This window comes from Phalacrocorax carbo, chromosome 1 (assembly GCF_963921805.1).
Source record: "Phalacrocorax carbo chromosome 1, bPhaCar2.1, whole genome shotgun sequence".
Classification (NCBI taxonomy): domain Eukaryota; kingdom Metazoa; phylum Chordata; class Aves; order Suliformes; family Phalacrocoracidae; genus Phalacrocorax; species Phalacrocorax carbo.
In genome coordinates this window covers 17,705,536-17,733,097 of record NC_087513.1, presented here as the reverse complement: position 1 = coordinate 17,733,097, position 27,562 = coordinate 17,705,536, and the positions used below count along the sequence as shown (strand labels likewise).

At 46.4% G+C, this 27,562-nt stretch overlaps 2 protein-coding genes across 4 annotated transcripts in view; one reads left to right on the top strand and one right to left on the bottom strand.

Moving 5' to 3' along the window:
• Positions 1 to 10,721, bottom strand: part of GRAMD4 (GRAM domain containing 4) — an 83,091-nt gene extending 72,370 nt beyond the window's left edge. The window contains exon 1 of the mRNA XM_064445505.1: positions 10,435 to 10,721. Coding sequence (XP_064301575.1) covers positions 10,435 to 10,463 — 29 coding nt within the window. The 5' untranslated portion in view covers positions 10,464 to 10,721. The remainder of the gene's footprint in view (positions 1 to 10,434) is intronic.
• A 75-nt stretch (positions 10,722 to 10,796) lies between these two features.
• Positions 10,797 to 27,185, top strand: LOC104041682 (histone H2B 5). Of its 3 annotated transcripts, none has more exons than XM_064445491.1 (2): positions 10,797 to 11,093; positions 26,224 to 27,185. In XM_064445491.1, the coding sequence occupies exon 2, from the start codon at positions 26,256 to 26,258 to the stop codon at positions 26,634 to 26,636; it is 381 nt and encodes a 126-aa protein (XP_064301561.1). In that variant the 5' UTR covers positions 10,797 to 11,093; positions 26,224 to 26,255; the 3' UTR covers positions 26,637 to 27,185. The 3 variants fall into 3 exon arrangements, with proteins under 3 accessions (XP_064301561.1, XP_064301557.1, XP_064301558.1); XM_064445487.1 differs by having other exon boundaries at positions 10,798 to 11,093; positions 26,227 to 27,185; XM_064445488.1 differs by lacking the exon at positions 10,797 to 11,093 and adding an exon at positions 14,406 to 14,513 and having other exon boundaries at positions 26,227 to 27,185.
• The last annotated feature ends 377 nt before the right edge of the window (positions 27,186 to 27,562 follow it).

Below are 27,562 nucleotides of genomic sequence, written 5' to 3'. Positions count from 1 at the left end.
CAAAGAGATAGTTACGTCCTACCGACACTCCTGCCAAATCCTTCTGTTTATTGGATCACACAAAATCTTCAGAAACTAAACAGCAGTTTTAATCAAGGACTGTTCTGGGTTTTTATTGCAGCACTCAACCCTGATGCCCCACAGCACACAAGAGGCGTAAGGCCTCCAAGAACTGTATTGCAACAACCTCTCCTTCAGAAGAGGCATCCACACACCCAGAAGACATGAAAACAAGTTTCTCTGAACTAGAAGACTGTTTTCCAGTAATTAGAAAGGTTCCTGGGTGTGCAGGAATCACAACAAACAGTAAGACGGGAAAGCTGGGTCTGATTTGTATATAGCTAGCCCTAAGACTTTTGACTAAGAGTTCACACATGTACAAAACAGTGTCTTTGTACTTGGTATATAAGTTAACAAGGCCACAGAGGAGGTCAGACCACTTCTTACTGGCGCTCCTACACAAGGGTGTGTACAAAAGCACGTGGGGGACAAAAAAAGCTGTCTCCCTTCAGGAACGACAGGACTACTCAACCTCATGCAATTGAATACCTTTAAATGAAGGTGTTTTCTTTAATGGACTGGCTACCAGGCGAGCTTTCCTTTCCACTTTGCCGGCAGAGAACTTTGCTCTCCCTCACGCTCCAGTGACAATACTCACATTACTAATTATGACTGCATTTTGAAAAAAACTTTAAGAGTTCAATCTACTGGTTAATCTTTATTTAAAATGAAAAAGAAGTTATTTCAAATTATTATCAACTTGTAAGAAAGAAAATCTGCATGCTTCTAGCTATCTACTTCAAGAGTTGGCATCTGCCATTTCCTCCACGGTTCGAAAACACCAGCGATGCATCTGCTTCCTAAACATGGTTTCTCATCTCCCATTTCAGATAACGAGCAATCTATGGTCAGACAGTCATCTTCAAGGTACAACCCCTTCTTAGTGTTTCCAGTAAGTATATCTGTCTTTACCTTCTCTTCTTCTGACGTTTACAAGAATGTAGTATTAGCTTCGTAGCAATTAAATAGTTGAATTTTAAAAAGCTCTAGAAAATGTCAGTGTATGTAACTACCAACACTTGGTTCAGCTGGAGCTTTTGAAAAGGGAGGAGAAAGTAAAAAAAGCAAATCACTGCCTTCAAAGCAAACACACACTCTTTTCTGTGTCAGTCCATGTAGTGTTTCCAAAACTCATCTAACAATTGTTGAACAGTTAAATACACACATGAAGTTTTTTGTGCAATGAGCGAGGTCTGCTGTACTTTCATACTCGCTCTCAGATATTATCATTAACTTTTAGCCAGCTGAGAAGAAAGCCACCTTCCGGGTAAGATAAACAGATGTAGTTTTCTTCAGACAACAAGGAATACGAACTGCATGGAAAGATTTTCCATAGTTTAAAAAAGATAAATTGTCACCAACAGCAGACTAATGAGTCACAGACAACAGCTTAATACTTAAAGCTTATCTCTAAAGAAAAAAATATTTATGCAATTTCAAAGTATTACCAACAAAACAGAAAATTAGTTTTGAATAGATCCCATCATCTCCAACCAGGATAGCTCTATGCATCCAAGTGAAATGCGAAGCGGATGGTGCACACAGCCAGGCTTGCATTCCACCAGGAAAACTGGACTGAAAATGCTAGTCATCGTGTGTCGTTCAAGAAGCATATGCTGTCCCTGCTCTGCTTCAGCAGAAGACTGCCGAGGGCCAGAGAGCTTCACCAGGCAAATTCAAACTGCTGAGCAAAGTGAGCTCTGCATTCGTCCTGTAAAATAGCCCAATAAATTTTATTTGTGCTTCACTTGTTTTCATTGTGTTGTTGTGGAGGGATAAGTGATCCAACATTAGAGGAAATAATCGTTGGCAGAGCCCTTAATCTGGGGAAAGGTTGCTACTGGAAGAAACAGGAAAGAAGCAGAAGCAGCTTTAGAAAAAGTGTATTTGCTGTAAAAATGTTTCTTAACAGAGTTTTTTGAGGAAGTCAGTACTATCCCAGTTTGGCTGGATAGTCCCATACCTGAAAGTTTGAAAAAAAAAAAACAAACAACCCAGCTGTTGAATGTGCGTGCATTCATCTATCCCACAAGCAACTCCACTGGGGAGGGACGGCAAAATCTTTCAAAGTAGGCCCAGACCCTTTTATAAGCATCAAAAGCTTTATAGTCAGAACATTTCTCTGAGACAAAACAGGGCTAGCTCCAGATAACCTGGAAGAGACCACAGTCCTCAGTTCTGCAGTGTTTTGCAAACTCTTGACATTAGTTTTAATTACAGCTGGAAAAAAATCTTGTGAGCAAGGAGCTCCCTGCAGCAGCTGGCAGTTCTCTTAAAGGAACCGTGTGTCCAGCCAGACACTCCATAGCTTATTGGGAAGGACATTCCTCATTGCACAATCCCAGGTGATCCCACAGAGCTGTTGAGATTGCGCCGGGTTTTACAGAAAACCTAGCCGCACTATGTTTTCGTACAAAAGGTGATCCCAGACACTCAGCAACATCTTTTGGGCTGCTTTGTAGATTATCCTTTAAGAGGAGAGTGAAGATCTTGGATAAAAGCACTGCAGAAGTGCAAAGAATTATAAAGTTAATCAAACTGGAATAATGCCTAGAAGTGGTTTAATGCTTTGAAAAGTCAGACTACATAAATAACATAGTTATACAGACTCCACTTATTCCTACTCCTTCTGATGACACAATCCATGCAAGCTGATGCAAGACTTCATAGTCTACAGAGCTGGTTTTTACTATTATCTGATGATCACAGTCCAAAGTCACCCCAATATTAGTCACCCGTTTTCCTGCTCTCAGGTCCCACACTTCACAGCTACCTTTGCCCCACACAAACAGGGTGGCAGCTGCTGGGAATCAAACCTCTCAGCTACATGTAGTAAGAGGAAGCATCCAGGATCTTCAAGGATGGTATGTGCAGGCAACTCCCTCGGCAATACTCCCTGTGTCACAAGGGAAAAGGTGAGCAAGAGGGAAGATGAAGAAATCCCCAAACCCAAAAATGAGTTCAGAGAAAGGATCCCAGGCTACAGATCCTCTTGCAGCTTGATTTTGAATCAGGTAGCTAAAGTGTTCGTTGAGGGCCATCTAAGTGCAAGGAACATTACACTGAAGGTACACAGCATTTCACTTTTGGGTGCTGAACATGCTATTTTTCCCCCCATTAGAATGGGGTACCTTGTTGCAATAGTTGCATATCTTACAAAATGCTCAGAGCCCAGCCCACTGGTTCCTTCACCCCCAGAACAGGGTTATGGATGTTTTCAGACTGGTCTCTTCTGTCCTGCTCAGACCTCGAAACTCGAATTAGGCATGCTACCCTTACCTGCCAACCCAGAAAGCATAAACTCACCAAGTTTCTGGCAGCACGTTATCCCTGGAACAAATCCCAATACTGGCAGCGGTCACACTACTACAGGAGTGCCTCGGAAAGCAGCTTGTGCCCAAAGCACACAACTATATGGCTCCCTAAATTCAGGTCCGGAGTAAATTACAGGACTTAGACACCCACACCAGTCCTAACATAACTAGGAGGGACCCTGAGCTATACAGCTACAGACATCAGCTGGCTCTACAAAAAGCAAGATGGAAAAAAGATATCCTTGACAGGCTCGTAACACGGTATCATGGACTACGCACGGCCTTCAAACTACATTTTAAGAGATCCTTCTCTAGAGGCTTCACATTTCTCCAGCCCTATGGCTGTGACGCTGCTTAAATACTGCTGACAGTTATAAATCTACATGCCTCTCTGTGGCCCTCCTGCATTTCCCCAGGAATTACAACATGCTGTTAACCTTGAAAAGTGCATCGAGTTATTTTAAAATGCAGTTACTGTGCACACCTGGGAGTGCAGAGATGAGATTCAGAGAAAGGGGAAGAAAAACATGCAAACCATTTCCTAAATGTAGAAGGAACATGCAGTCTCAGGTAGTAAAATCCATGGTGAGAGACTGGAAGACTTTTTTTCTGAAGGTAGCTCTAGAGCTAAAACTCTTAAGTAGCTCTCTTTTGCATATACATTTCTAACTTGAAGAAGCCACTTTTCAAAATTTAAGCTAATGATGAACTTCAGATTACAAAATAAACCCTGCTTTGAGTACCTAAAGATGCTTGTGCTTCCATCACTGAAAAACCTGGTACTAATTTTCAGTCTCAGAGAATGGGTTGGTTTCCAAACCAGTGAATTTGAAGCGTTCTGTATATAAGTAATCTGATACCTGAAATGAATATTGAAGGAACAAGTGGCTTTTACAACATGGTAAAAAATACCAATCATTAGTAATGCCAGATACTAATACAAACTGCTGACAGTTCTATCGAGAGCCCTGATAAGACAGTTTTAGCGGTTGGAAACTAACTGCACTCAGTCACTAATTGCATACATCAGGCCAGCATGGAGTGCATGGCTTTGTTCTCTTTAATTAAGATAAGTATAGACTTCTCACGTTGCGCAGTTACTTTCAGGGGAGTACTATGGAAATTTAAAATGTGTCTACTAACCATTGTATTTGAACACAGAGAAGGCAAGCTACTGCTAACTGCTTTCTCCACATAATTTTGCCATATTCGTTAAGAACCTTAAAAAAAAAAACCTTAACCAGCTACACATCTAGATATACAGGAGGGGACACTCAATGGTCAAGAAATGAGAGTGTCCCCTCCCACAGAGTTTGATGAGAATCCCAAGGGTAAAGTGATATTTTGTGCTTTATGCCTTTTTCTGGTTCTCCTCTCTCCCTCCTGTCCGTGAGGGGTGTTACCAGCATTACCCTAACAGTTTTATTCTGCACCTGAAGTGCTGACCTAAAAATGAACCCCCTGTTTACAGATTCTATATTTAACATCGACTACAGAGTTACATATATAAGCATACAAAACAGATGTGGCAGAATAAGCAAGCATCTGAACTTCACTCAGTTTAGTTTAGAAGACAGATGCTCACCTTCATACATGTCACAAGGGAAACGCAGTGACGTAGAAAGCGCCCATGGAGTAGGCAGGTCAGCCCCGACAGAGTGCAATGCAGCGTGGGATGGCTGCTGGAGAGCCAAACCAGCCCACTGCAAGGACATGCCCTCACAAACGTAAGCAAGCATTCACTCAAAACCAAGATGAGCTCGGTTTCAGACAGAAGTCCGTATGAACGCACCCCAGGAAACGCATGTACCCGTGTGACTCAGCATCTAATCATTACACTTATTCGGCATGTGTAGCCAGCAAACCTCGTCATGAACCCCTTGATCACAGGTCAAAAGAGTGTCAAAGCCTGCATTCATGGGATCAGGAAAACACTGAAGCATTTGAGGGTTTTTTGACAAGGAACATCAGCTCCTGTGGAAGAGCAAAAGTACTCCGAGAAGTTGCATCAGTGACTTAAAGCACCAACGTGACCGCTCGGACCTGCATCCTAAAAAAAAAAAAACCACTCAAAATTTACTTTAGAAGTGTCTTATTTTTACAGCTTACTGGGAAATGTGAGGCCACAGCTGGAGTACTGTGTCCAGTTCTGGAGTCCCCTGTACAAGACAGACATGGACATACTGGACAGAGTCCAGTGAAGGGCCACAAAGGAACCAGAGCATCTCTCCTGTGAGGAAAGGCTGAGACAGCTGGGACTGTTCAGCCTGAAGAAGAGAAGGCTCAAGGGGAGATTCTTATAAACACATATAAACACCTAAAGGGAGGGTGCAAAGATGATAGAGCCAGGCTCTTCTCAGTGACGCCCAGTGACAGGACCAGAGGCAGTGGGGACAAACTGAAACACAGGAGGGTCCACCTGAACATCAGGAAACACTTTTGCACTGTGAGGGTAACCCAGCACTGGCACAGGCTGCCCAGGGAGGTTGTGGGGTCTCCATCCTTGGAGATACTCAAAAGCCGTCTGGACTTGGCCCTGGGCAACCTGCTATCGGTGGTCCTGCTTGTGCAGGGGATTGGACCAGCTGAGCCCCAGAAGTCCCTCCCAACCTCAACCACCCTGTGATTCTGTGAAATCTGTGATTCTTTCTCACAGATGAGACACCTCGAACAAGTTTTACAGTAAGTTTGATGCACTCTTGTTAACATGTGTATCTAGAACAGGTGATGTGTTCATCACAGACCATCACAAAGAACTTGCTGCATTAACTCAGGATTTGAAAGAAACTGCAACTAAATGGAATTTCAGTTTCCATTGCGATACAGACGTAGCTTTTAAACTAAGAGACAATTTTAAGTATTCTCAAGGCATGTTTAGAAAATGCTGCCAGCGGTTTTTTTTCCTCATTAACACAGACAAGTATTAAACACATATGGTGACCCAAGATGCAAATAGAAAGGATTTTTCAAGCACAAGTGAACACATTGGGAATCTTTACCTTCCACTATTCTCAGAAGCAAACAACTGCGTCTTCCACCATTTAAGCACCTCTGAAGATCTGGTCTTGTAAGTCTGGTAGCAGTAAATTTAATTCCATGAGTGTGTACTAAGAGAAAGGATTGGGTGTTCAAAAGAGGAGAGGAAAACCAGCAAGAGCGCTCCTAACCACAAATACAGTATTTTTGGTTTGCATCCGATAACTGCTCTTTGAGTTTAGTCAAGGCAAGAAGATTTATTGTGCAAAAGAAACTGTACTATTAAGGTGAAGGAAAAAACATCCAGAACTTGCTGTCTGCAAAGACTGCAGAGCCTGTTAATATTTATGAAGTCTGAAGTAGCTTCAAAGACTCCTTACTTCATTTTCTTATGTCATAACAAAAAGCAGCACTAACTTATTAAATTTTAAGGTGAGTTTACCACTAACTGTTTTAATAAGTTCTGACCTCCTAGGAAAAGGCCTAACCACTTTGGGTTTTGTCTGTGTGTGTCCCCCGTATCAATGACAATGACCACAAGATGAAAAGAGAAACTTGCATTTGTTCGGACACTTGAAAGATCAAAACACATAAAGCCTGGAAGCACCCAACATTATGACCCAAAAATTGTGTTTCACAGCTGTGTTTCTGTGCACAGATTGCTTTGTGGATTAACCTGCTGCAGTGCAAGACCAGGGTACTGGGCAGAGAGGTAATTTCTTCTGGAAGACCCTGATTAAGCACTTCCTGTCAAAAGCCTTCCCTCTGATCAAACTCTGTGTCATAAAAATAACATTAGAGGAACTCATCTCTCCTCTTACGTGTATGCTGCCATGCAGATATTGTTTAGCTGAGAAAAATCTACATAGGAAAGAAAAGGAAACAGTATTACAGGACAAAGCTGGAAAACTGTGTACCTTGGACAAGAGAGCCTCCAATGTGGGATGGCAGATTTTTCTGCACATAATACTGGAGTATTTTGGTAACAGCCAGGGCTTTCAGGACTTCAAAGTTCGAGAGTTATCACTGTTAAGCCTGATAAACACTGGGGGTAAGGAGAGGGAAGAAGAGACCAGGACAAGCTACTGAGTAGCAGCATAGCTTTAACCTAAGAAATTCAGCAGGGTGCACGTTGCACTTGACTCAAGAATTCCCAAATAGCATTTGTTTTCCAGACCTATATGAAACAAAAATTCAGGAAATATGATCTATTACTCCTCTAAATAGATATTCACCATAAAACTGTTAATGGGACCATATGTTACACAAAGCACAGTCTCACATCTTCAAGAATCCCTATGGGTTTAGTGGTGACTGAGTCAAAAAACAAAGCATGACTTTTCAGCAGACAAAATGAGGTGAAATGGGGTCTTTGTTAATTTTCCAACAGATCTGTCATCACTTTGGGGGTTAAACAGTTAATGCTCCTCCTTAGCTTTGAAGTCCCAGTATTCAAGACTGAATACTCAAGTGTCAGAACAATGCTGAAGAAACAACACATATATGTAGTATCGCACGTATGTCGTGTATCCACAATGTTCGGTACCCCAGAAGTATACCTGACCTTTAAGAGCAGCATTAATCACTTCTCAGGCACTGCAGACATTCCCTTCCCAGAATAAAATATTAAAGTTGGGGTTTTTTTTTCCCAGGTCTCAAACAATATAGAATGCCTCTGGCATCCAATATCGCCCCAGCCATTTGTTCTTATAATGAACTTCAGTTCCTACAAGCTTTGAATATCACATGCCGGGAGACGGAGAAGGGGTAGGGCCAGGAAACAGCTTCTGCAGTGGCTACCTGCTGTAAATCACCAGGAGTTAGTTTCCAGCCAGGAAGACAGCAGGGCTGCATGTCAGCCCCCTGATTTTCCCTCCTCAGTCAGGATCTCTGCTCTGCCAGTCTCCCCAAAACTGGGTCCCGCCGAAGAGCAGAGCCAGGACAGGCTTTTCCCAGCTGCTGCCCTTAATTCTTCCCTCCCCCATCAGGGGCACTGACGTCAGGTCACCAGGCCACAGCAATGCTGGCAAGGCAGGCTGCAGGGAGATCAAAGCCTGGTTGATGCCCTCACCCAGAGCAGAAGCCGAACCGTGCCAAGGAGCGGCATGCACACATTCAAGCAGCAGCAGCCTCTCCCGTGCCGCTCGACAGTCACCCCCTGACCCGGGACACACTGAGCAGACCAGGTCTCACTAGTGACACAGTTAAAAAAGAAAAAACCCAAACCCTTCGGTCTGATGCTTTATCTCAGGTCAGTCCCATCTGCCACCAGCCAAAACCATCCCTGAGTGCTTACCTGCAGAGCTGGAAACACGACATGGCTCATCTGCAATTCAGTCTGGCACCTCAGCCCAAAACCACCTTTATTATGGCAGAAGGATGAGCCAAACGTACTTGTGGTCACCATATGAAAAACAGCGAAACATAACTCAGGCTTTCAGGGATTTTTGCACAATATGGCATCATAACACCATCAATTCGTTTTATATTTTATCAGTTTCACAGCTAGTAGCTTGAATGTCAGCTTCAGAAGAACACAGCCTAGGCCTTAAAAAAAGTCCTCCCTTTCTGAATAACTAGATACAGAATTTGATAACTAGATATGGTATTTTAAAAAAAAAAAAAAAAGGTTTAAGACAGTGCATACCTCTCATTCTGAGGAATGAAACTACTTACGACATGTTAAAAACTACAGCAGGATTCTGTCAGATAACGCCGACCACAGACACCTGGGATCCCTACTCTGTTAAATATTTCCCCTCCCCACCCACATCTCAACCACCGCTGGAAACGCGATATCAGTCCATCATTCATCCCACATTCACACAAGCTTAACAGTATCCCATCTATTCAATCTAAAACTCTGCAGCTGCAGTAATGAAGCATGACACGAAAACATGACAAAAAGCTGTAATTTTCCCGTTTGCCCCATATATACGTTTGAGGCCAGTGGTGACCCACAGAAGCACGAAGGAGGCTCACGAGATATGTGCACGCCTACCGGAGCTTTTCTGAAGGAGTCTGGTTGACAGCTGGACTGTAAAACAGCCACTTCCCCAGCACCACGGCTCTGCCATCCCCTCAGTCTCCTTGAAAGTAAGCTCTCCAGCAGCATTTCTCTGCTCCTGCTCCTCCAACACTCCAGTGTCATATCGCTCCACACCAAGATGCACCAGACGCTGTATGCTTTGAGGGGTTGGCACAGTGCTGGCTACTATTTAATCTGAACATGTGGCCAGCCCCTAGTCCAGCCAGGCTCAGCTAAAGCTCAGGATGCAAATCTCGCACCAAAATCAACGTTACCAGGTCTCATTTCTAAATCGGATGCCACCCCGATGCGACCACAGCCTGGGGGGGCGGGAAGAGATGAAGGACGCGTGCGATGCAGCTGGCGCTGCCCCCCGCCTCCTCGCCAAGGGAGATCCCTGCAAGCAGCTGTAGGAAACACTACCACCACCAAAGCCAGCTGCAGGGCAGCGCGAAGATGAGGAGCAGGTCTGGCAGCGACAGCGCGGTCCCCGAGACGACAACAACTCGGGAGGCCAGCTAGGACGAGCTGCGTTTGCACGGAAAGATGTGACCTCTACCAGGTTCACCCCCATCCCACAGACGCTGTGTTTCCTGAAGCCTTTGGCTCCTGCTCCGCGTTGCACCCGGGCGCCGGCGGCCCCGGAGGGCTCCCCAGCGCTGGGGGGCAGCGCCGCTCCTCCAGCCCCGGGGGCAGCGACGGCGGCAACCGGACGCCCCCAGCGCCCAGGGGGACGGCGTCCCTTTCCCTACAAACGGGCGAAGAAGGCCCAGGAACACGGAGACGCCGGCCGAGCTGCCCGGTGGCTCCCCCCGCCGCCCCCCCGGTCCGCCCCCCGCCGAGCCGAACAAAACAAAAGGCGGCGGAGGGAAGGGGGGCAGCGACCCCCTTCCCGGGGTCCCCGGGAGGCACCGCGACCCGCAGGCAGCCCTGCCCCAGTCCCCGGCCCGAGGGGCGGGAAGCCTCGGACAAAAAACCAAAAAGAATAAAAAAATATTTTTTATTATTATTTCCCTCTCCTCCCCCCCGCCCGAGGCGGCCCGCCGGGGCACTCACCCTGCTCGTAAATCGGAGCAAACTCTCATTCACGCTCCCCGCGGTGCCCAGGCCGACGGAGCCAGGCGACGCCCCGCGGAGAGCCGCCGGTCGCTGGGCCGGGCCGGGCCGGGCCGGGCCGGGCCGGGCGCCGCCGGGGCCGGGCGCGCCCCCTCAGCCCCGGACAAAGCGCGTCGCCCCTGCCCGCTGCGGGCTCGGGCGGCAGCAGGTGCCCGTCCGCGCCGAGGCCGTGCCGAGCGCCCTGCGCAGCCGCCGCCGCCGCCGCAGCGCCGGAGCCGCTCGCCGGGGCCGCGCCCGCCCCGCCCCGCCCCGCCCCGCCCCCGGGCGGCCCCGCGGCTGGAGCCCGCAGTAGGCGGGGGCGGGCGATGGGCGGCCGCTCGGCGCGGCGGGACCCGGCCCGGCCCGGCCCGCAGGAGCGCGGCGGCGCAGAGGGAGGCGTCCCGCCGCCCGCAGCCCGGCCCCAGCGCCCGCGGCCGGCGGAGGCGGAGAGAGGCGGAGGGAGGCGGCGGGTCCCGCGGCCCGCCCGGCGCGGCGTGCGCGGGCCCTGCGCGGAGCGGCAGCCAGCGGCCCCCCAGCCCCGCCGCCGCGCCCGGCTGCGCCTGCCCTGCGCCGCCCCGGCGCCCGGAGCTCGCCTGCGAGGGAGTCCCGACGCCCAGCAGGCAAGATCCTCCACCTCCGTACCGTGCGGCTGCCGGCGGCGCGGGCCGCGCTGCCCGCCGCGCTCTGCATCGCGCTCCGGCGCAGCCTGCAGCGGGGGTCGCGCTGGCCCAGCGTGCGATTTGTCATGCGGCCTGCGCCGTAACGCTCTGGCACGGGTAGGGTGGCGTGCGTGGGGGCCCGATCCTGAGCCCAGCGGCGCCGTTGTGCTCCGGGCTTCACAATTTGCTGTAATCGTAGGAATCGTATGGCCGGAGCCAGCCGCGCTCCGGTTAAGCGGGGGCTGCAGGCGAAGCACGCACCCGAGCCCGGGCGAGGCGGCGGCAGGGCTGGGGGCCGCGGTCCAGCCCGGGGTACCTGCTCTGCGCCGCTCCGTGGCAGCGGCTGCGGCTGCGGCGGGCCGACGGTGCGGCAGGCCGGGCTGGCCGGCTGCAGCCTCGCCACGCACACGCTCGGGAGCCCGGGCCTGCAGGAAAGGGGCCCCTCCTGGGTGTAGGCACCTCTGTGTCAACCCCGTATATGCTTGTTCGTTAATTAGTAAGCATATAGGGCTGTACACCATTGCTTATGCACCGTTTATTATGTTTTGCGGTGCTTGTCGTTAACCCTGATCTCTTTTTCGTAGCTTAAGAAATGAGGGGAGTATATGCTGTAAGAAACCCTTTTTTTCTCATCCCATCTTCTTCTGGGTTTGGCAATGCAGGGACTGCCTAACGGAGCAAATGCTGTGCAGCGTAAGCAATATTGTACAATTTTGTAATAGATTTGTCTACCTCAGCGCGTGCCTCTAGCGCAACGGAGACGAGCCGTGGTTTGCTGTGCGGCGTCCTCCGGCGAGCCCCCAGAGGGGATGGCCCTGGCTCCGCTGCTTTTCTCCAGCAGATTTGTCTGTTTGCAGGCTGATGATGGACAGCGCGTTCTACAGCTGCCAGTGTCCTCGTATTTCACGTCATCTAGTGCCCTTTGCATGCTGTCTGTGTAACTGTCTACTTTTTGAGATCCAGAATTTATGAATCAAAAGATGGGGGAGTGGAGCCATGTGGAGGCTGAGTCAGATTGTGAAAAAGGAAAGCCAAGCAAGAGTGTGCAATTGCATATCACATTTACAAACATGGTTTCATTCATCTCCATATGTTGCTCCTGTTACTACTAATAAAGCTTTGGTTTCTCAGACTGGTGCTACCCTGGGAACACTGATCTTTCTGGGGTTTTTACTCAATAGCCTCCATTATATTTTTGTTATAGTGTGTTATTTTCCTGATTATGTTTTTATTACATGGAACACATGTTAATAACAGAAAGGGTCTGATAATATAAATGTACTTCCCACACCCTCCTCTTTCATTCCTATTATTTAATCTGCAAAGGAGAGACAGATTATCTACCAGCAGCAATTTTTTCCCTCTGTACTGGTAAGATTTCCTAATTATAAAACAAAAAAAATAGCCTTTTCCCTGAGTATGCACCCGTTTGCTTCATCTTTCTTTCCTCATCCTGCTAATGATACCCAACTCCATCATGGTAATTTTGGAGCTGTGGGAAATCTGGCTTTGTCTACTAAAACATTTCTGTGGAAGCCTCTGTGTGCAAAGGGAGCCAGAGAGCACGGTCTGCTGTAGGCGTAATGGTGTCTGAGGTTTTCTTCCCTGGCAGGGAGGTGTAACGGTGAAGCGTACAGTAATTAATTTAATCCAACACTGGGAGAGAAGAAGGAAGATGATGGATTTTACTGGGAAAAAATAAGGTTTTTTAAAAAGTTTCAGGTGTAAGATCTAAGTGGCAATTTCAATGACCTTCATGATTTCTATTTTAGACAAAAGGCAGCAACCTAGTACAAGGGTATCGTTTGTCTTCTCCTGGCCTCATCCTTTGTTCTCCTTGGGTTTAGCCTGTCGCTTCCCAGGGCTCGACTCTGCCCCTCGCTGGGGCAGCAGCACCTCTCACTCGTGATTCTCAGAAGTGCTGTTCTGGCAGGTGATTTTTTTTCTCCAGCTGTTTATTTCACATCTCTGCTGTGCAAGGTCTGTCTTTCTCTATGACCCTCCACATCTCTTTTCTCTGTGTCTCATTTACACTTCAGTATTTCTGTCTTGCCAAACATTGCGCTGGTTAGTTTACCCTCCCCCTTGTCTCTGCTTTTTATCCACTCACACCTTTTCTCTCATTTTTGTTCCCTTTCATATATTGTCTCCTTCTTCCATCCTTTTATTTTTCTTCTTCTGTCCCAGTTTTTATACCCTGTCTTTCTGTCTCCTTTCTGACATCTCACTTCAGTTCACTGCCTTACTATACCATCTCTCGACATTTTTGCCCCACACTGTTCCTTTGGTCATTGTCCTCCTCCATCCTTTCTCCTGACTTACGTGTGTGTCTGTGTGTGTGTGTGTGTGTGTGTGTGTGTGTGTGTGTGTACATGTATCTCTACTCCACTCCAGATCTTCCATTCTCCAGCTGAGACAAAGAAATGACTCAGGTTGATAGTCTGATCTTTCTGCATCCCGTTCTCAGCACCTGAAATATGCTGCTCCTGCCCATCCTTAAACACACGTATCGGATACACTGAAGAATTAAGTATGTGGGAAACGTTCCTAAATTCCAAAGTAGACTTGAGAAAGCAGCTCGCTCAGGCTGCACTGTGAACAGAGCGGTTATTGTGCTCCCCCTGACAGTACCAGAGGAGGATTGTAAGCCCCCTGAACCCAAGGACCTGAAGGCATTTTCTTCACATTTCTAAATTTCTGATTTTTGGTAATGAAAAGTCTATAATTTTAGATAGGGGACACCACCATCTATTTGAATTATCCCTTGAATCCTGGACTGATCCAAAATAAGACCCCACAAAATGCTTGTCTTTTTTGGCCAGTTGTCTTATTTTATTCATTTGTTAAGCCACTTTTGTGAAGCTATTGGGAAAGAAACGCTTTTTTTCCTCATCAGAGCTAAGCTCTGCCTCTGAAAAGGGCTCTGTGTGGGGCGAGGCTGGGATCTCAGCTCATCAGCTTCCCTTTTTTTGGGAGCCAGAGGGAGAGGAGAGAGCTGTGACTGTAGGATCATATGCATTGGGTGAGTGGGAGGTGGAACTATAGATGCATAACCCAAAAATGCTACATTAACCTCAGGGGGTGGGGGTGGAGTTGTTTAATAATATTTCCCCTTGACTATCCCTGACTAAAAACAGCATCATTGGTGGTCAAGGACAAATGTTAGATTTTGCTATTTGAATAAGACTCTTAGTTTACAAAAAATCTGCTTTAATAATAACACTATTTTTTTGTCTTTCAAAAAGCATACTACTAACTGGCTGGAATGAAAACAGCTCCGTCCCACAGATTCCACCTCTGCTTTCTGGCAGCTTACCTGACTCATAAAGAGAGAGGGGGATTTTATACGCCACTTACATCAACTCAACATTTTCCTGTGTGGTGAGAGTTAATCACTACCCTTGTCATATTATTTCACCAACCTTCTTGAAGGCTCTGTCAGGGGAGATTGTTTATTCTTCAAACTAGCCTTAAAACTTCTTATAGAATAGGGATTTTTTTTCTGAATTTGGTGAAAATACACAGGCGGTCCACTGCAATAAAGTTTTCTGTGTTATTTGTTGCAAACTGGCGGTTACCCCAGGATCAGGGAAGAGAGTTTCCGTTTGCAGGGGACTCACCTATGACATGAGACATGCCTCCTGGAGAGTTGAGATGCATCAGCTGAAGGTAGAGGGCCATCCCCCAGGTAATCGTTGCAGGAGGTGCGCGCTGAGGAAGAAACTGTGGGGCTGTAGCTATGATGATCAAGGATCTAAGAGGGCCATGTTTTTTCAGCACAGGCAATGTTTATTTTAGACCAACAGATCCAGGAAAAGCAGACATGCTTTTGGGCACATAAAATCTCTCCTTATAACCTGTTTATATAACCTATGTGACCCTGTCTCTTGTGAGGATAGAGATTGTATGTAGTAGACTGATATTTGTCAAGCAGAAAATTACTACACGAAAGAAGATGGGAAGATAGGAATCGGAACAAAACACAAAGGTAGCAGTACTGTAAATAGAGTGTGCGCAGGGGGCAATGGAAGAGCGAGTAGGAGATGCTGAAAGTGCATCTCCAGAAAGGTCATTGGGAGTTACAAAGAGGACATAAGTTACCCTGGAAAGTGAGAGGAAGCTTGAGCACAGAAGCATGTGACATTTTTGCAGAAAAATTTCTTGAAATGAGGTACAGGGAGGGCAGAGAGGAAGGAACAGCCGAGACCGCTCTGGAGCTCAGCACTTAGTGTGAAGAAGGGCCAGGGAGAGCATTTGGTAAGAGTCTCCTCATTTCTCTGTCACAAGGGCAGGCAGAATCAAGGAATGTGAAGGAAGGGAAAAGCAAAAGAACTGAAGTGAACCCTTGACAAATGTGGATGAAGGAAGGGTAGGGAAGCTGCTGCAGCGTTGACAGAAAGGGAGAAGTCCTGTTTGGGTCCCTGGGGACCTGGAGGATGATTGACAAGTGGGGTGCTGCAGGACGGGAGGCAGGGAGCATCCCATCAGGAATGAGCTGTCTGACTGTACATAATACAAGTATGGGTTATTTCCATTCTCAATGTGTATAAGCTTTAAAATGCATTGCAGATACAGCAGCTCTGCCCTGAAGATAGGGATACTGCAGCTGTCACACCTTCCTCATTCTCCCACACCAGAATTAATCCCGTATTATCTCCTGTCCTGCACTGGGGGACCTCAGCCCAGCTCCTTCTTATTGATTGTGCCTGCCTAATAACTGGGGCATAACTCAGGATAAGGACTCAGGAGTCACCCACAAAGATGTGCTGCTTGAAGCAGAGGCACTAATGAGCTCTGTGGAGGGTGCATGCTGAGAGGCACCAGCAGGGAGGAAGAAGAGCAGAGAGGGAGGCACTTCTGAGGAAGAAACAGGTTGGGAGACCATAGCAGTGGGGAAACTAAAGGTGGAAACTTTCTCGGGAGGATAATCAGTGTAGGAGGATGGAGCCACGGAGCGTTAAAAACAACAGTGTGGTACAGATAATATGACACTCCACTGGCATTTGAAACCTGCTGCCTTTGAAAACCCTTCTGTGTTTTGAAAAGTGAGCCTTACATTTAATTGTTCTGATTGCTAGTGACCAGCCAGGACTGCTGGCATTTTGGGGCTGGCATTTTGTCCAGCAACCCCCATTTTCTTCACTGCTGGTCTAATGGTTGCAACTGAGTCTTCAGCAGAGAGCTCTTTGCAGCCCTGCCTGATGCAAATATTGATGTATCCCTAATTATGCTTTGATTTCTCTGGAAGGCAGATGGCCCTTTTTAGCTTGTATCAGTATAGTGACTCGCACACTAAGTCCATGTGATAATGATGCTGTCACAAATTAGAGCTAAATTAAAACACTATTCACAGGCAATTTGTACAATGTGGTATTTGGGCATGGGCTAATCTGGCCTGAAAGCCATTCTTTTCAATGTTCCTGGAGAACTGCAAGCTTTTCAACCCAGTGGCTGTTCAAAGTAATGTGTTAGTCTCTGTACAAATATCACATGTTGGATGGGACCAAGTGGCAGCAAACCTGCTGGGGCTTTGAACCTCCTGGTACTTGTAATGGGTGTGAGAGAAAGAAGGAAGGAAGAATAAAGAAAAGAATAACGGAAAGAAGTGCAAAGAGAAGGACCTCTTCAGTAGCACATCAACATAGAACAGAAAGGTGTTGTCTGGTTAATGCAGAGCAGTTACGTTATGTGCTATTGCCAGGGCCATATCGCAGAAATCTTGAAAAAAAAATTAGGTTTTGTGTTTGAACTATGAAAGGTATGGGTTTCTTCATCTTTCTCCCCTCCTCTGTTGCCCTCATTGTCCCACGTCCAAGTAAGGATGTAAGTGAGGTTCCTTCTTCTCATCTCCAGTGTAAATTTATCCACAAACATTTTAAAATGGTTTATTGTCTGTTCTTGTGCCAGAGTTTACTTTTACCTTCATTAACTTCTGTGTCCTTAGTGCTCACCCCTATCTATTTCTGGAGAGTAGGCAGCACCCTTCTTCGATGGGGCTTTGCTGTGCTGTCCCAGCCATGCTTTTCTCCTCTCATTCCATCTAACAGGTTCTCTATTTTCCTGCTTTGTACAGAAGATGACCTCTAATGCTCAGAGGACTCTTTGCCTGTGGTAACGTGATCTAGTGGCTGCAGCAGAGAAAGGTGTCAGCAGTCCTGGATTGTATTCCTGATCCGGTTATTGGATGATGTGAGATCTGGGGAAGGACATTTATCTTTGTTTCCCTGCAGGCTCCAGTAATAGTCTTGCATCTCCATTTTACAGTAAAATTTCTATCACCATGCCAAATTAATTATTAATACACACATTACAATATTTTCAGTATCCTGTAGCAATGAAATCTGACTCGCTGCTCTTCAGCTTGTGGAATGGCACCCAGTCCTTTTGGATGTACCTGTGTGGTACCCACAGCTCCTGCATGTACACTTCATGTTCCCAGACACCCATCTTTTACGGCCATGATAAAGCAGCTTTCACATACTTCATTAATTGCATGCTTTCCACTAATTTTTTTAAAACATTTTCAGGACTCAGTGAAATGTGGGTAGTGTAACTGGGAAACAACAATTGAAGTCAGAGACTGTCATGTAGAAGGAATGTCAGTCGTGATTGATTACAGCTGCACACGTCATGCCCTCGCCTGGCTCTTTCTCCGCCTGTAGGAGAAGAGTTGGTCATGCTCACTGCCCAGGTCTGTTGAGCATACATGCATTAGACCCATCCACATGGCATGAAGGTTGCTAAAATGTTTTGCTGGGCTTGCCTCACCCCTGTCATTGTGGACATGGTAATACTTACATTGGGTTGTACCTATCGCATCACTCTTAAAAACTTTAATGACCTTGGTCTGATCTTCAGACTAACTTGGGAATACAGCTTTCCACTTTGGCATGGTTTTCAATCCATATGTTGTATTCCCAGTCAATGTGGTATGGCCAGATGAAACATTTGGGGATTAAGGTCCCTGCTTTTTTTTATTTTTGTTACATAAATTATCTGTAGCACTGAAAAAGGTCATAGAAAGCTATGAAACCTGGAGATGCAGTGTGTGGGAGGAAGAGGTGCCACATGTGTCTGCATTGGTTCCCGCGTAACTTGTGCCTCAACTCAGAAGCAGCCCTCATCTCCTGGGGCGGCTTCTCCTTCTCCCACCCCCTTTCCCTTTATGGCCTGCAGGTGTTGGGCTGTAGCTTTTCATATTTTTGTCCGTGGCTGAATTAGTACATTTTTAATGGATGCCTTCTTCAGCACCGATGAAAATAGTCCAGAATTTCTATTATTCTCCATTACTCCATAGAATCCATAAAAATTATTTGCTTAAATGCCGCAGAAGTTCTTCAGGCTTATTACCATTACTAGTTTAGAGATCATGACTCCATTGTAGAAGGAGTTATTTAGATACAGCAGACTAAGTATATGGTCCTCTGCTTTTCTAAAGAAACTGAAATGATGAGGTCAAAGATCAAGAGATTTTCATTTTTGTTAGGCACAGAGCAATTTATTTTGGATCTAGGCTTTTTATTTTCAGTAGCATAGGAATGGAATGGAAGTAGCACGGAATAACTAAAACACCTTTCTGATGTGTAATGGGTCGTTAGTATTACAGACCCCAGTCACATATGATTTATTTTTCTCACACCCATTTCCAATCATCTGTACTTTGCAAATTGCTGAGAGGATTTGTACAGCATGCAGTGCTGCCAAGTAATTGAGCTGCTGCAGTGCCTTGCTTCTGCTGCCCAAAAGGATGGCTCTGGGTCAGCCGGAGATCATCTGCCTGTAAGTGGTTAGCAGGCTCTGACCTCTCCCTGCCTTCAGAGCAACTTTCCTGAATTAGTCTAAGGACAGGAGCTAAACCCTGCACCAAGAGGCAGAGTTGCTGCTGGTGGGTTGACCCCCAGTAGGTCCAGTTTAGTTGAAGTGGGATATGAAGGGAACAGCAGCCTGTTGCTTACGGAAAGGTTTTGTGGCATAAGAAGCGAATCCTGATGACTATGAAACTTGGAGAGGAAGCTTGTGCTGAAGTTTATCTTGTGTGAAGGTTTTGACTTACTGATAAAGCCCCAGGAAGGGAGTGAGCCTGGTTGTGGTCTCTGTTGGGTTGCATTAGTACTGAGAGCTTTCTGGGGTTGGTTGGGATAATACATGTTTCTGTAAACCCTGGCACTCTTTGTGGTAAAGCTGACTGGAGTGTAATTGTAACAGATGCTGGTACTGGGTGTACTCTCTTAAACATTTAACGAGCATTGGTCTACAGAAAACATCATTTCTCCTCTTTGCATTTATTAGGTTCAGTTGGTCAAGCATGTAGATCAAAGGAGATTCCAAAGCAGGTAGCTAACAAGAGTGCTTATAAAGAGCAGATAAATTCATGCTAAAGCTTCTTTAAGTACTCAGTTATTTATTCACAGTAACAAAACCCTGATGAAATGTGGAGTCTGATTTTTCTAAAGTACTGAGCCTCCTGGATTCCAGTGGAAATCAATGTTGGCTGTTGGTGCTGAGCATCTCTAAACATTGTATTTGTGGTTTCAGACCCAGGTCAAATCCCCATTGACTTCAGGCACTCCTTTAATCAGGGTAAGGGCAGGAGTATGTAGCCTCCTGACACTCATTCTTCTTGCAGCACTGTGTGCCTCTGTTGCTCTACTTGACTCATGGCTAAGTTTTTCTTTTCTTTAAAAATTCAATATATCTTCTCTGCAGAGTGCTCTGGTCTAGGGTCCTGCTCCTTACTCCGCACATAACCATCTCTGATTGATACCCCCACAACCGTGAGAAGTATTTGCAGCTTGGGCAGAAGTAGCACAAGATATTAGAGCTGTTGCTGGCGATTAAAAATGTGTTTTCTGAAATTGTAAATGGACATGCTAGAAAAGAAAAGAAGTGAAAAGAAAATATTACTGTAGGGAGTATCCTGTACTGAACTCCCAGGCAACGTGTTAACACAAGCAGTGATAAGGATTAGTCAAAGAGCTAGGACACCAGTGTATCTTAGTGCTCTGTTCTGCTTATATTTCTTCTGAAGAAATCTAAAGATCACATTGAACATAGTGCATCTGTGCCAGGGAGTGAGTTTGTAGCATTTCTTTCGATGTTAAGGAGGGGACATCTTCAATTTTAACGTATTTTCACGGTCCAACACGCAAGCATGAATCTCCTCACTAGAAGAATTGCATGTGTGTATCCAAGGTTAAAAGTTAGCCATTTAAATTATAACAGGAGCAATCACATAAAATGCAGCAGAGCATGTGGGGTTGGGATGGGGTCTTATTATTGGTAATGGATTACCTGGGAAGAGACCTGGCATCCCAAAACTGCTCTCTGGCCCCTCCACCATTGGAAGAAATCATGTATTTCAGACTAGTTTACCTTATTCTAGGAAATTCTCCTCCTTGTTACTTCAGAAGAAGGCAAATATTACCTCATCATCACATGCTAGACAACATACTGAGAAAAAAATTCTTTCCAGTCTAAAATATGACTATCAGTTTTTGCACATGAGGGAGCATCACTGATGTCTCATGGTGACTCATCATGCTTCTGGTTTGCTTTACTACCTAAGGCAGAGCTTGCTTCCAAGTAACTGTAAAATATCTGCTTGTTTTCTCAGTTATTACTACTTAATGACACCTGTTGGATGAGCAAATTCTTGTTTCATAACTTCCAGGTAGATCGCTCTACATTATAAAAAGAAGGGGATTTGCAGTCTGCAGAAATACGCTGTTGAAACAACATTCATTTGCTGACATCTGGTAATTTGTAAACTGTGTTTAGCAGATCTGCTGTCTGTGCTTATACAAGTATTTTGAAGCAGATGAAGCCATTAGAAAGTCTTTTCCTTTCTGTGGAAACATTCCCTAATTTGTTGCCTTTCTTTGTGTTTCAGAGTAAAACAAAAAGCAGCAGCTAATTTAACTTCACATTTCTTGACGTGTAGGATTAAAGCCAAGTTTTCTGTATTTTATACAGCAAGAAAAACTAAGGAAAGGGACCATAATTGGGTAGAACTAACAGGACATTGCTATTTAAGGGGCAGAATAAACAGCAAGTGCCCATTGGCTCTCATTTACTCTAGCAAGAATTAAAATAGATCATCAGAAGATTAGTAAATATCAGAATATCAGATGTCCAAAAGGTAAGAGCTTGAGTTTTTCCTGCAAGTGTTTAATTTTTCACCAAAACTTCCTAAGAACAAAGTGCCAGTTCTAGAAATCTAATTTTTATGGTTGCTTAGGTAATTACAGCAAGAGAGCAGCCTGGTGGGTGTGGGGATTTACAGTTGATGCCACAGAAGTTGTCACAGAAAGGGCAACTTTTATTAGGAAAAAGGAAAAATCCAAGTGCTGTTTCCACCCCTGCATGAGGAGGCATCCAAAAGGCCAGCTAGAGGTCCACCCCTGGTCACCCATGCACACCACTGGCACCAGCCTGGCACTGGTCCTACAGACTCAGCAGCAAGGCCAAAACCAAACAAAAATGCTGCAGGAGCTTCCCTGCCTGTCTACCTCTCCATCAATATATCAGGTCTAGGGAAAACAGAGACAGCATCAGGCTTCACGTGGGATTTCTCAGCAGGGCTCCTCTCCCATCTCAGATCTGAGAGACTGCAGTGATTTGTAGGTTTGAATATGTTTTCAGTTCATTTTCTTTTTAATGATGCTGAAGAAAGGGGTGTCAACACAAAGGAAGATGTATCTGTCACTCTGCACTGCTCTGGTTTCTAGCAGCAGGCAGGCTGCTGCTTGGAGTCAGCAAGAAAATATACTGTGGTTGGTTTTGTTGTTGGTTTTCTGAGGAAGGGAAAAATGCCAGCACTGATAACTGATTGACTCAGAGTGTACAAAGCTGTAAAGAGAAAAATGTGCCCAAATACTTTCCTCAAAACCTTGAAACCTTCCAAATGTCATTGTGATGCTTCAGAGTGCCTCCTCTTGCATGGCCATACCCTGTGTCCCAGGGACCTCAGTGGCTTGGACCTGGACATGAACACCATCTCCCCTCCTTAGGGCTCCTTGTGGGAGTCTCTGGCTGCAGTATGCCATAGGAAGTGTCCACCGGGGGAACACAGCTCTTAAGGCATGTTCTAGGCAAGTGGTACCCAGTCTCCAAGAGTTGCAGAATGGCTGAGGCCGGAGGCACCTCTGGAGACCATCCAGTCCAGCCCATTGTCAGCGCAGGGTTGGCCACTGCGGGTTGCTCAGGGCCACGTCCAGTTGGGTTTTGAGTATCTCCAAGGATGGAGACCCTACAGCTTCTCTGAGCGACCCGTGCCAGTGCTCGGTCACCCTCACAGTAGAGAAGTCAGTCATGATGGCAACACTTCCAAATGCAAAAACTAATTATTAACCTCCTCTGGTTTTCTCCTTTATTTAAATGAAAAAGAAAAAAATGCAACTATTTTCATCCAAAACCACGTGTTTTTTGAAGGTCACGTAGTTTTCCCAAAACAAACTCTCCACATGGACGCTTTGGGAATAATCCCACTACTTCCATCTTCATACAAGAGCAGCACCTGCCTGTGGAGTGCATTACACTGTTGACAAAAGGATTGGTGATACTGTTGGCCATTATTACCATTATTTATTTAGCACATGGCAAACTCAGTCAGGCTTTTTGTGCTAGGCACTGCCCAAACAAACTGGAAGGAAGACAACCTGTTCCCAGAGAAAATGTTATTTACCTGTTAAATAATAGGCTGCAAAGAAATGGGTGGAGGGAAGCAAGAACACCAAAGCTTTTGAGCTAATCTTTGAACTTTAGCGTCATTGCTTCCCTCATCGCAGCCATACGTGGGAGAAGAACGAGATCCTGGCTGCACTATCTGAGCATTAGCTGGTCAAATGGACAGAGAAGTCCTGTAGGTGTGACCTTTTCTGGAGACATATGAAATCACTCTGGTGCCTGTTGGGTGCTCTATTCATTTTTTAAAAGCCACAGTACGAGTGGACTTAACAATTAATACATATTTTGGAAGGACACACTTCTTAAAAAGCCTCAGAAATAGTCATTTACATTTTTCGGTTGTGGTGTTTTTCAGGCAGGAAATTAGCTCATGAGAAAAAGAAGCAAGTGCACAGTTGTTTCTTCTCTTGGAAAAATGCCTTTCCATTGAAAAGACGTATTTTTGAGTCCGCAAACAAGAGCAGTAGGGGATTTCTTTTCCTGATATTGCTTCCCAAGTAGAGGAAGAAAGGAAGAAAAATCATGGTTTCACCAGAGGAAGAAAATGTGGTTTGTAAGGGGGAAGATGTCAGAGTTTTGAAGGGTGTCCAGGACTTTAGGGGCGGTCCAGCACCTGCCCTTCCAAATACCTCCACTCGGAAGAATGCCCGGGAAAATTAGTAAAGGGGATGAGGTAGCAGAGTCAAGCACATAGTTCAGTGAAAATTTGGAGTTTTTAAAGAAAAGGTAAAAAATTGATCTAGGAGGGCATGCCTGGGTACCCTCAAAGCAAAGCATGGAGCTCTGGAGGCTTCCAGCTGCACATTTCTGGCATTTCTGTGACACTGTTTTCCATATGCTCGAACTGAGTGTTTTGCCATGCCGAGTCTTAGAGTCCGCTTTTCTCTGAGCATCCCACGTGTCTCTGGGCGTGGTCTCTGTGGTTTTCCGTCTAGATCAGCTCACTGGGCTGTGAAGCTTTGCCAAGGGGTGAGTTCACCTGAAAGAGAACTACTCTTACATTGTACCCATCCCCTTCCTCTTTCAATGAAACGGCTTTTCCTTTAACTTCAAAAAGTCAGCAAAATATGTTAGTATGATTGCCAGTTGGTATACGTTACAGCTACAGGATTCCGGAACCTAGCAAAAGGCCAACTAGAGGAAAGAATCAACAGCTTTTGATTTGTTTGTTTGTTTTTTTCTTTTCTTTTTCTTTCTGTCCTCCATACCTGATGCTAGATTGCTAGTTATTCCAGGGATTTGAGAGGGATTTATATGTATTTACCCAGTTTTGGTCTTTTTTTTAATGTTGGTATGCTTTAGTCATGAGAAGTTTGAGGTTCTGGTGCAAGGAAGAGTTAGTGGTCTGCTTGCAGCCTCTTACATGAAGTTTTCCTGTACACTGGCCTTTTCCACCTAGTTAGACAATATCCCATTTTGGACCGACAAAATACTTCTTTTTGCAAGGTGAAGCACAGGAAACTTGAACAGGTCTCTCAGGCCTCACAAAGGCAAAACTCCCATTAATGGCAAGGAAGAAACTGCTTTGCTTGAGCAAAATTTCAATGTGAAGGACATTGGTGTCAACTTTTGCTTGTAGCCAGGTGGGCATTTTGGAGGGCTGTGGTGGAGACGTTGCCTCCCCGCTCCCTGGCCTCCCGAGTAGTGCCAGCCTGCCCTTGCATCTGAGCGTGTCCCCGCTTGAAATGCTCAGCATTGCCCTTTGCCCATCACCTGCCAGACCATGCGGCCACCAGCGCCCAGCCTTGGTGCGTCGTAGGGTAAAGCAGCCAGCAGCAGCCTTGGTGCTTGCTGCACGTGGAAGGCAGCATCTCACGTACTGAGGGTTTGGAGCTGCGGAGGTTTCTCACACAGTTTGGAAGCAGGAGCTGGTATGCACCGAGACGTGGGCATGTAAATCCAGCCTCGGCACAGAAGGCATCTGCTCCCACAAGGAACAACCGGGAGCTTTTTAAAGATTTGGTTGCAAGACGGCTGATGTGTCTGGCTTTGACTGCAGATGCAAACAATAGTGGAGAAACCAGGCCGGGATGGAGGGTGGCATCTCATTCCTTCTGAAGGAGGAGAGGCAGGGCTGAGTATGCAGCCATTGCTTTGGCACAGGCACCATTTAGGTCCCTCTCTGATGCTCTCTGTGTGCAGACCATGTGTCACATCCAAGATTTCTCTCTCCTATTTACTTCTAAACATTTTCCCATGCGGCATCAGCCCTGAAGCTCTTTTTTCTCTTCTAGTCCTCTTGGCCAACAGACTGTAATCCATAGGTCATCTTCAAAGGAGGCACAGAGCAATAAAAGCCCAAGCCCTGAGGTGATGCTGGAAGCTGATCCTCCAGCAAAGCCTGGAGAAGCCTTGCCTTTCAAGGGAGCTCTCAAGGTGTACTCTGAAACAAAACTGTTTACAGTTATTCCCTTGATGCACATAGTAACACACACATAAATTTGTAGTGTAGGGGAGACACCCACTTTTATGGCAGGTTTACATACTATCTTTTTGTTATGGCACTCCTGGATGACAGCAGCTATCTGCAGGTCAGGGCTCTGCAGGTTGTGGCCTAATGGAGAAAAACTCGGAGGGAGGATCACACATCTTTGATGTAAACTGCCCAGCGGAGGCCTGCTACCCCAAAAGCAAAGAGCACCAGATAACAGGAAACAATTTCAGTCCATGTAGCTTCTCTCCATTGACACATAGCCCAAAGGCACTTTGATTTTTTGCCTCTTATCCACATTCCTGTTTCTCTGTCAGGTGATTCCTGCCACCTCCTCTGAGCCCTTCTACTCCCTGGTATTTTTGCTAGCTAACGTGAATACGGAGAGATTCCAGTAGCTCAGGTAGCTAGCTAGCTATGATTTTTATGTTCCACTGGAATACATAGTGTAAAACAATAGCCACAGAAATGCAAGCACTCTCAAAATAAACTTTTACGTACTTGCAAAAATAAAGGGCCTACTGGAGATTGTAATAACCACATAAAATCATTTTTGACCAGTCTCATACAAAGGTGGCTTCAGTTATATCTTGTAACAGTCTCCAACCCATTCCAGAAAGATTTTATTTAATCCATGCTGCAGCTAGTGTTTTCTTTGGAACTGCAATGTTGTCCTCAGAAATATATTCACCCCCAGCTCATATTTACTAAGTAGATGCTGACTAGGCCTGGGTTCAGTGACATTTACAAGGCCAGCATTATGGGGTTTTAAACAAAAAAATCCCAACAAAAAATCATACACAAACCAGAGCAGTTCTTACTGGCAGTTCAAAAATGCCTGCACAGGGTCATGGGGTGTGTGTCTCAGATTCAGAGATGTTGCGTGTCTGCGACTCAGTCTCTCTCATCTTTCAGTAAAATTATACTGTAGAAGAATAAAAAATAATTTGAGGGTTTTTTTATGTTCTTTTCAAGCAGTTCCAAGACCCAGAGAAATTGCTGTCAGGATGCCGGAGCCAGCGAAGTCCACCTCTGCCCCCAAAAAGGGCTCCAAGAAAGCTGTGACAAAGACCCAGAAGAAGGGTGATAAGAAGCGACACAAGAGCAGGAAAGAAAGCTACTCCATCTATGTCTACAAGGTGCTAAAGCAGGTCCACCCCGACACCGGCATCTCCTCCAAGGCCATGGGCATCATGAACTCCTTTGTCAATGACATCTTTGAGCGCATCGCTGGAGAAGCCTCCCGCCTGGCCCATTACAACAAGCGATCCACCATCACCTCCCGGGAGATTCAGACAGCCGTGCGCCTGCTGCTCCCAGGAGAGCTGGCCAAGCACGCTGTCTCGGAGGGCACCAAGGCTGTCACCAAGTACACAAGCTCCAAGTAGCCAGACGCCACCTCTCCAACGGGACCATCAAGCACCGGACCCTCCACACAAGCACAGGTAGGCAGCCACAGTCCGGGTAAATGTCACAGCTATTATCCACAGCAATTTACAGCCTTGGCACGGGCACGAGAAGCTGTCCGGTGGAAGAGGGGACGGTGATCTGGATGTTGGCTGATTTTCACAGTCTGTTTGGGACGTGCAATGGGTTCTGTGGGGCTGGTGGAGGAAGCCTCTGCTTTCACATCTCATCCAAAGGACTGACCGACTGCAGTGTATCCAAACTCTCCTCTGTGCTTGGCAAACATGCATGTTTGGCACTGGCAGGGGAGTCTGGCAGCGGCAACACAGAGACGCCGTCTCTGAAGTCTTCCTGTTTGGCTGCTTTCTCACAGTCATCCAAGACGGGCACCAAAGAGTCAGCGCTGGTATCCCCTCCCTGGTAGCCCGGATCCGTCCTGGTGTACAGCAGCGCAGTCCACCCCGTGTCAGCAGAAGTGGCATTGACAACTACCAAGCACGGGCTGTAGAATAAAGTCCATATTGATTCAACATCTATTTGTGCTTGACAGCTTGTTTTAAAGAGCAAGCCAGGCAGGCAGGCAGATATCTGGGATGATACCAAGCACTGTTCCTGCTCATCACACTATCGAGCAGGCGAGGGTGCCAGCGCTGGAGCTGCCTGCTGCCTCCCACCTTGTGCCGAGGTGTATGGACAGACAACGGGGGATGTTGGGGCTGGGTCGCTACCTTCCCCGGCTGCTGCTTTGCCTGCTTTAGGACTTGCTTTGTTGTGCAAGACGTTGCTAATTCTGCTGCTTTTACGGACACTTTTTCCTCCCTCCACACTGCCTGGGCACTCCCTTCCACTGTAAGCATGGGCGAGACGGGGTGGTGCCCAAGGGGGTCCCCTCTCCTGCGAGCGCTGG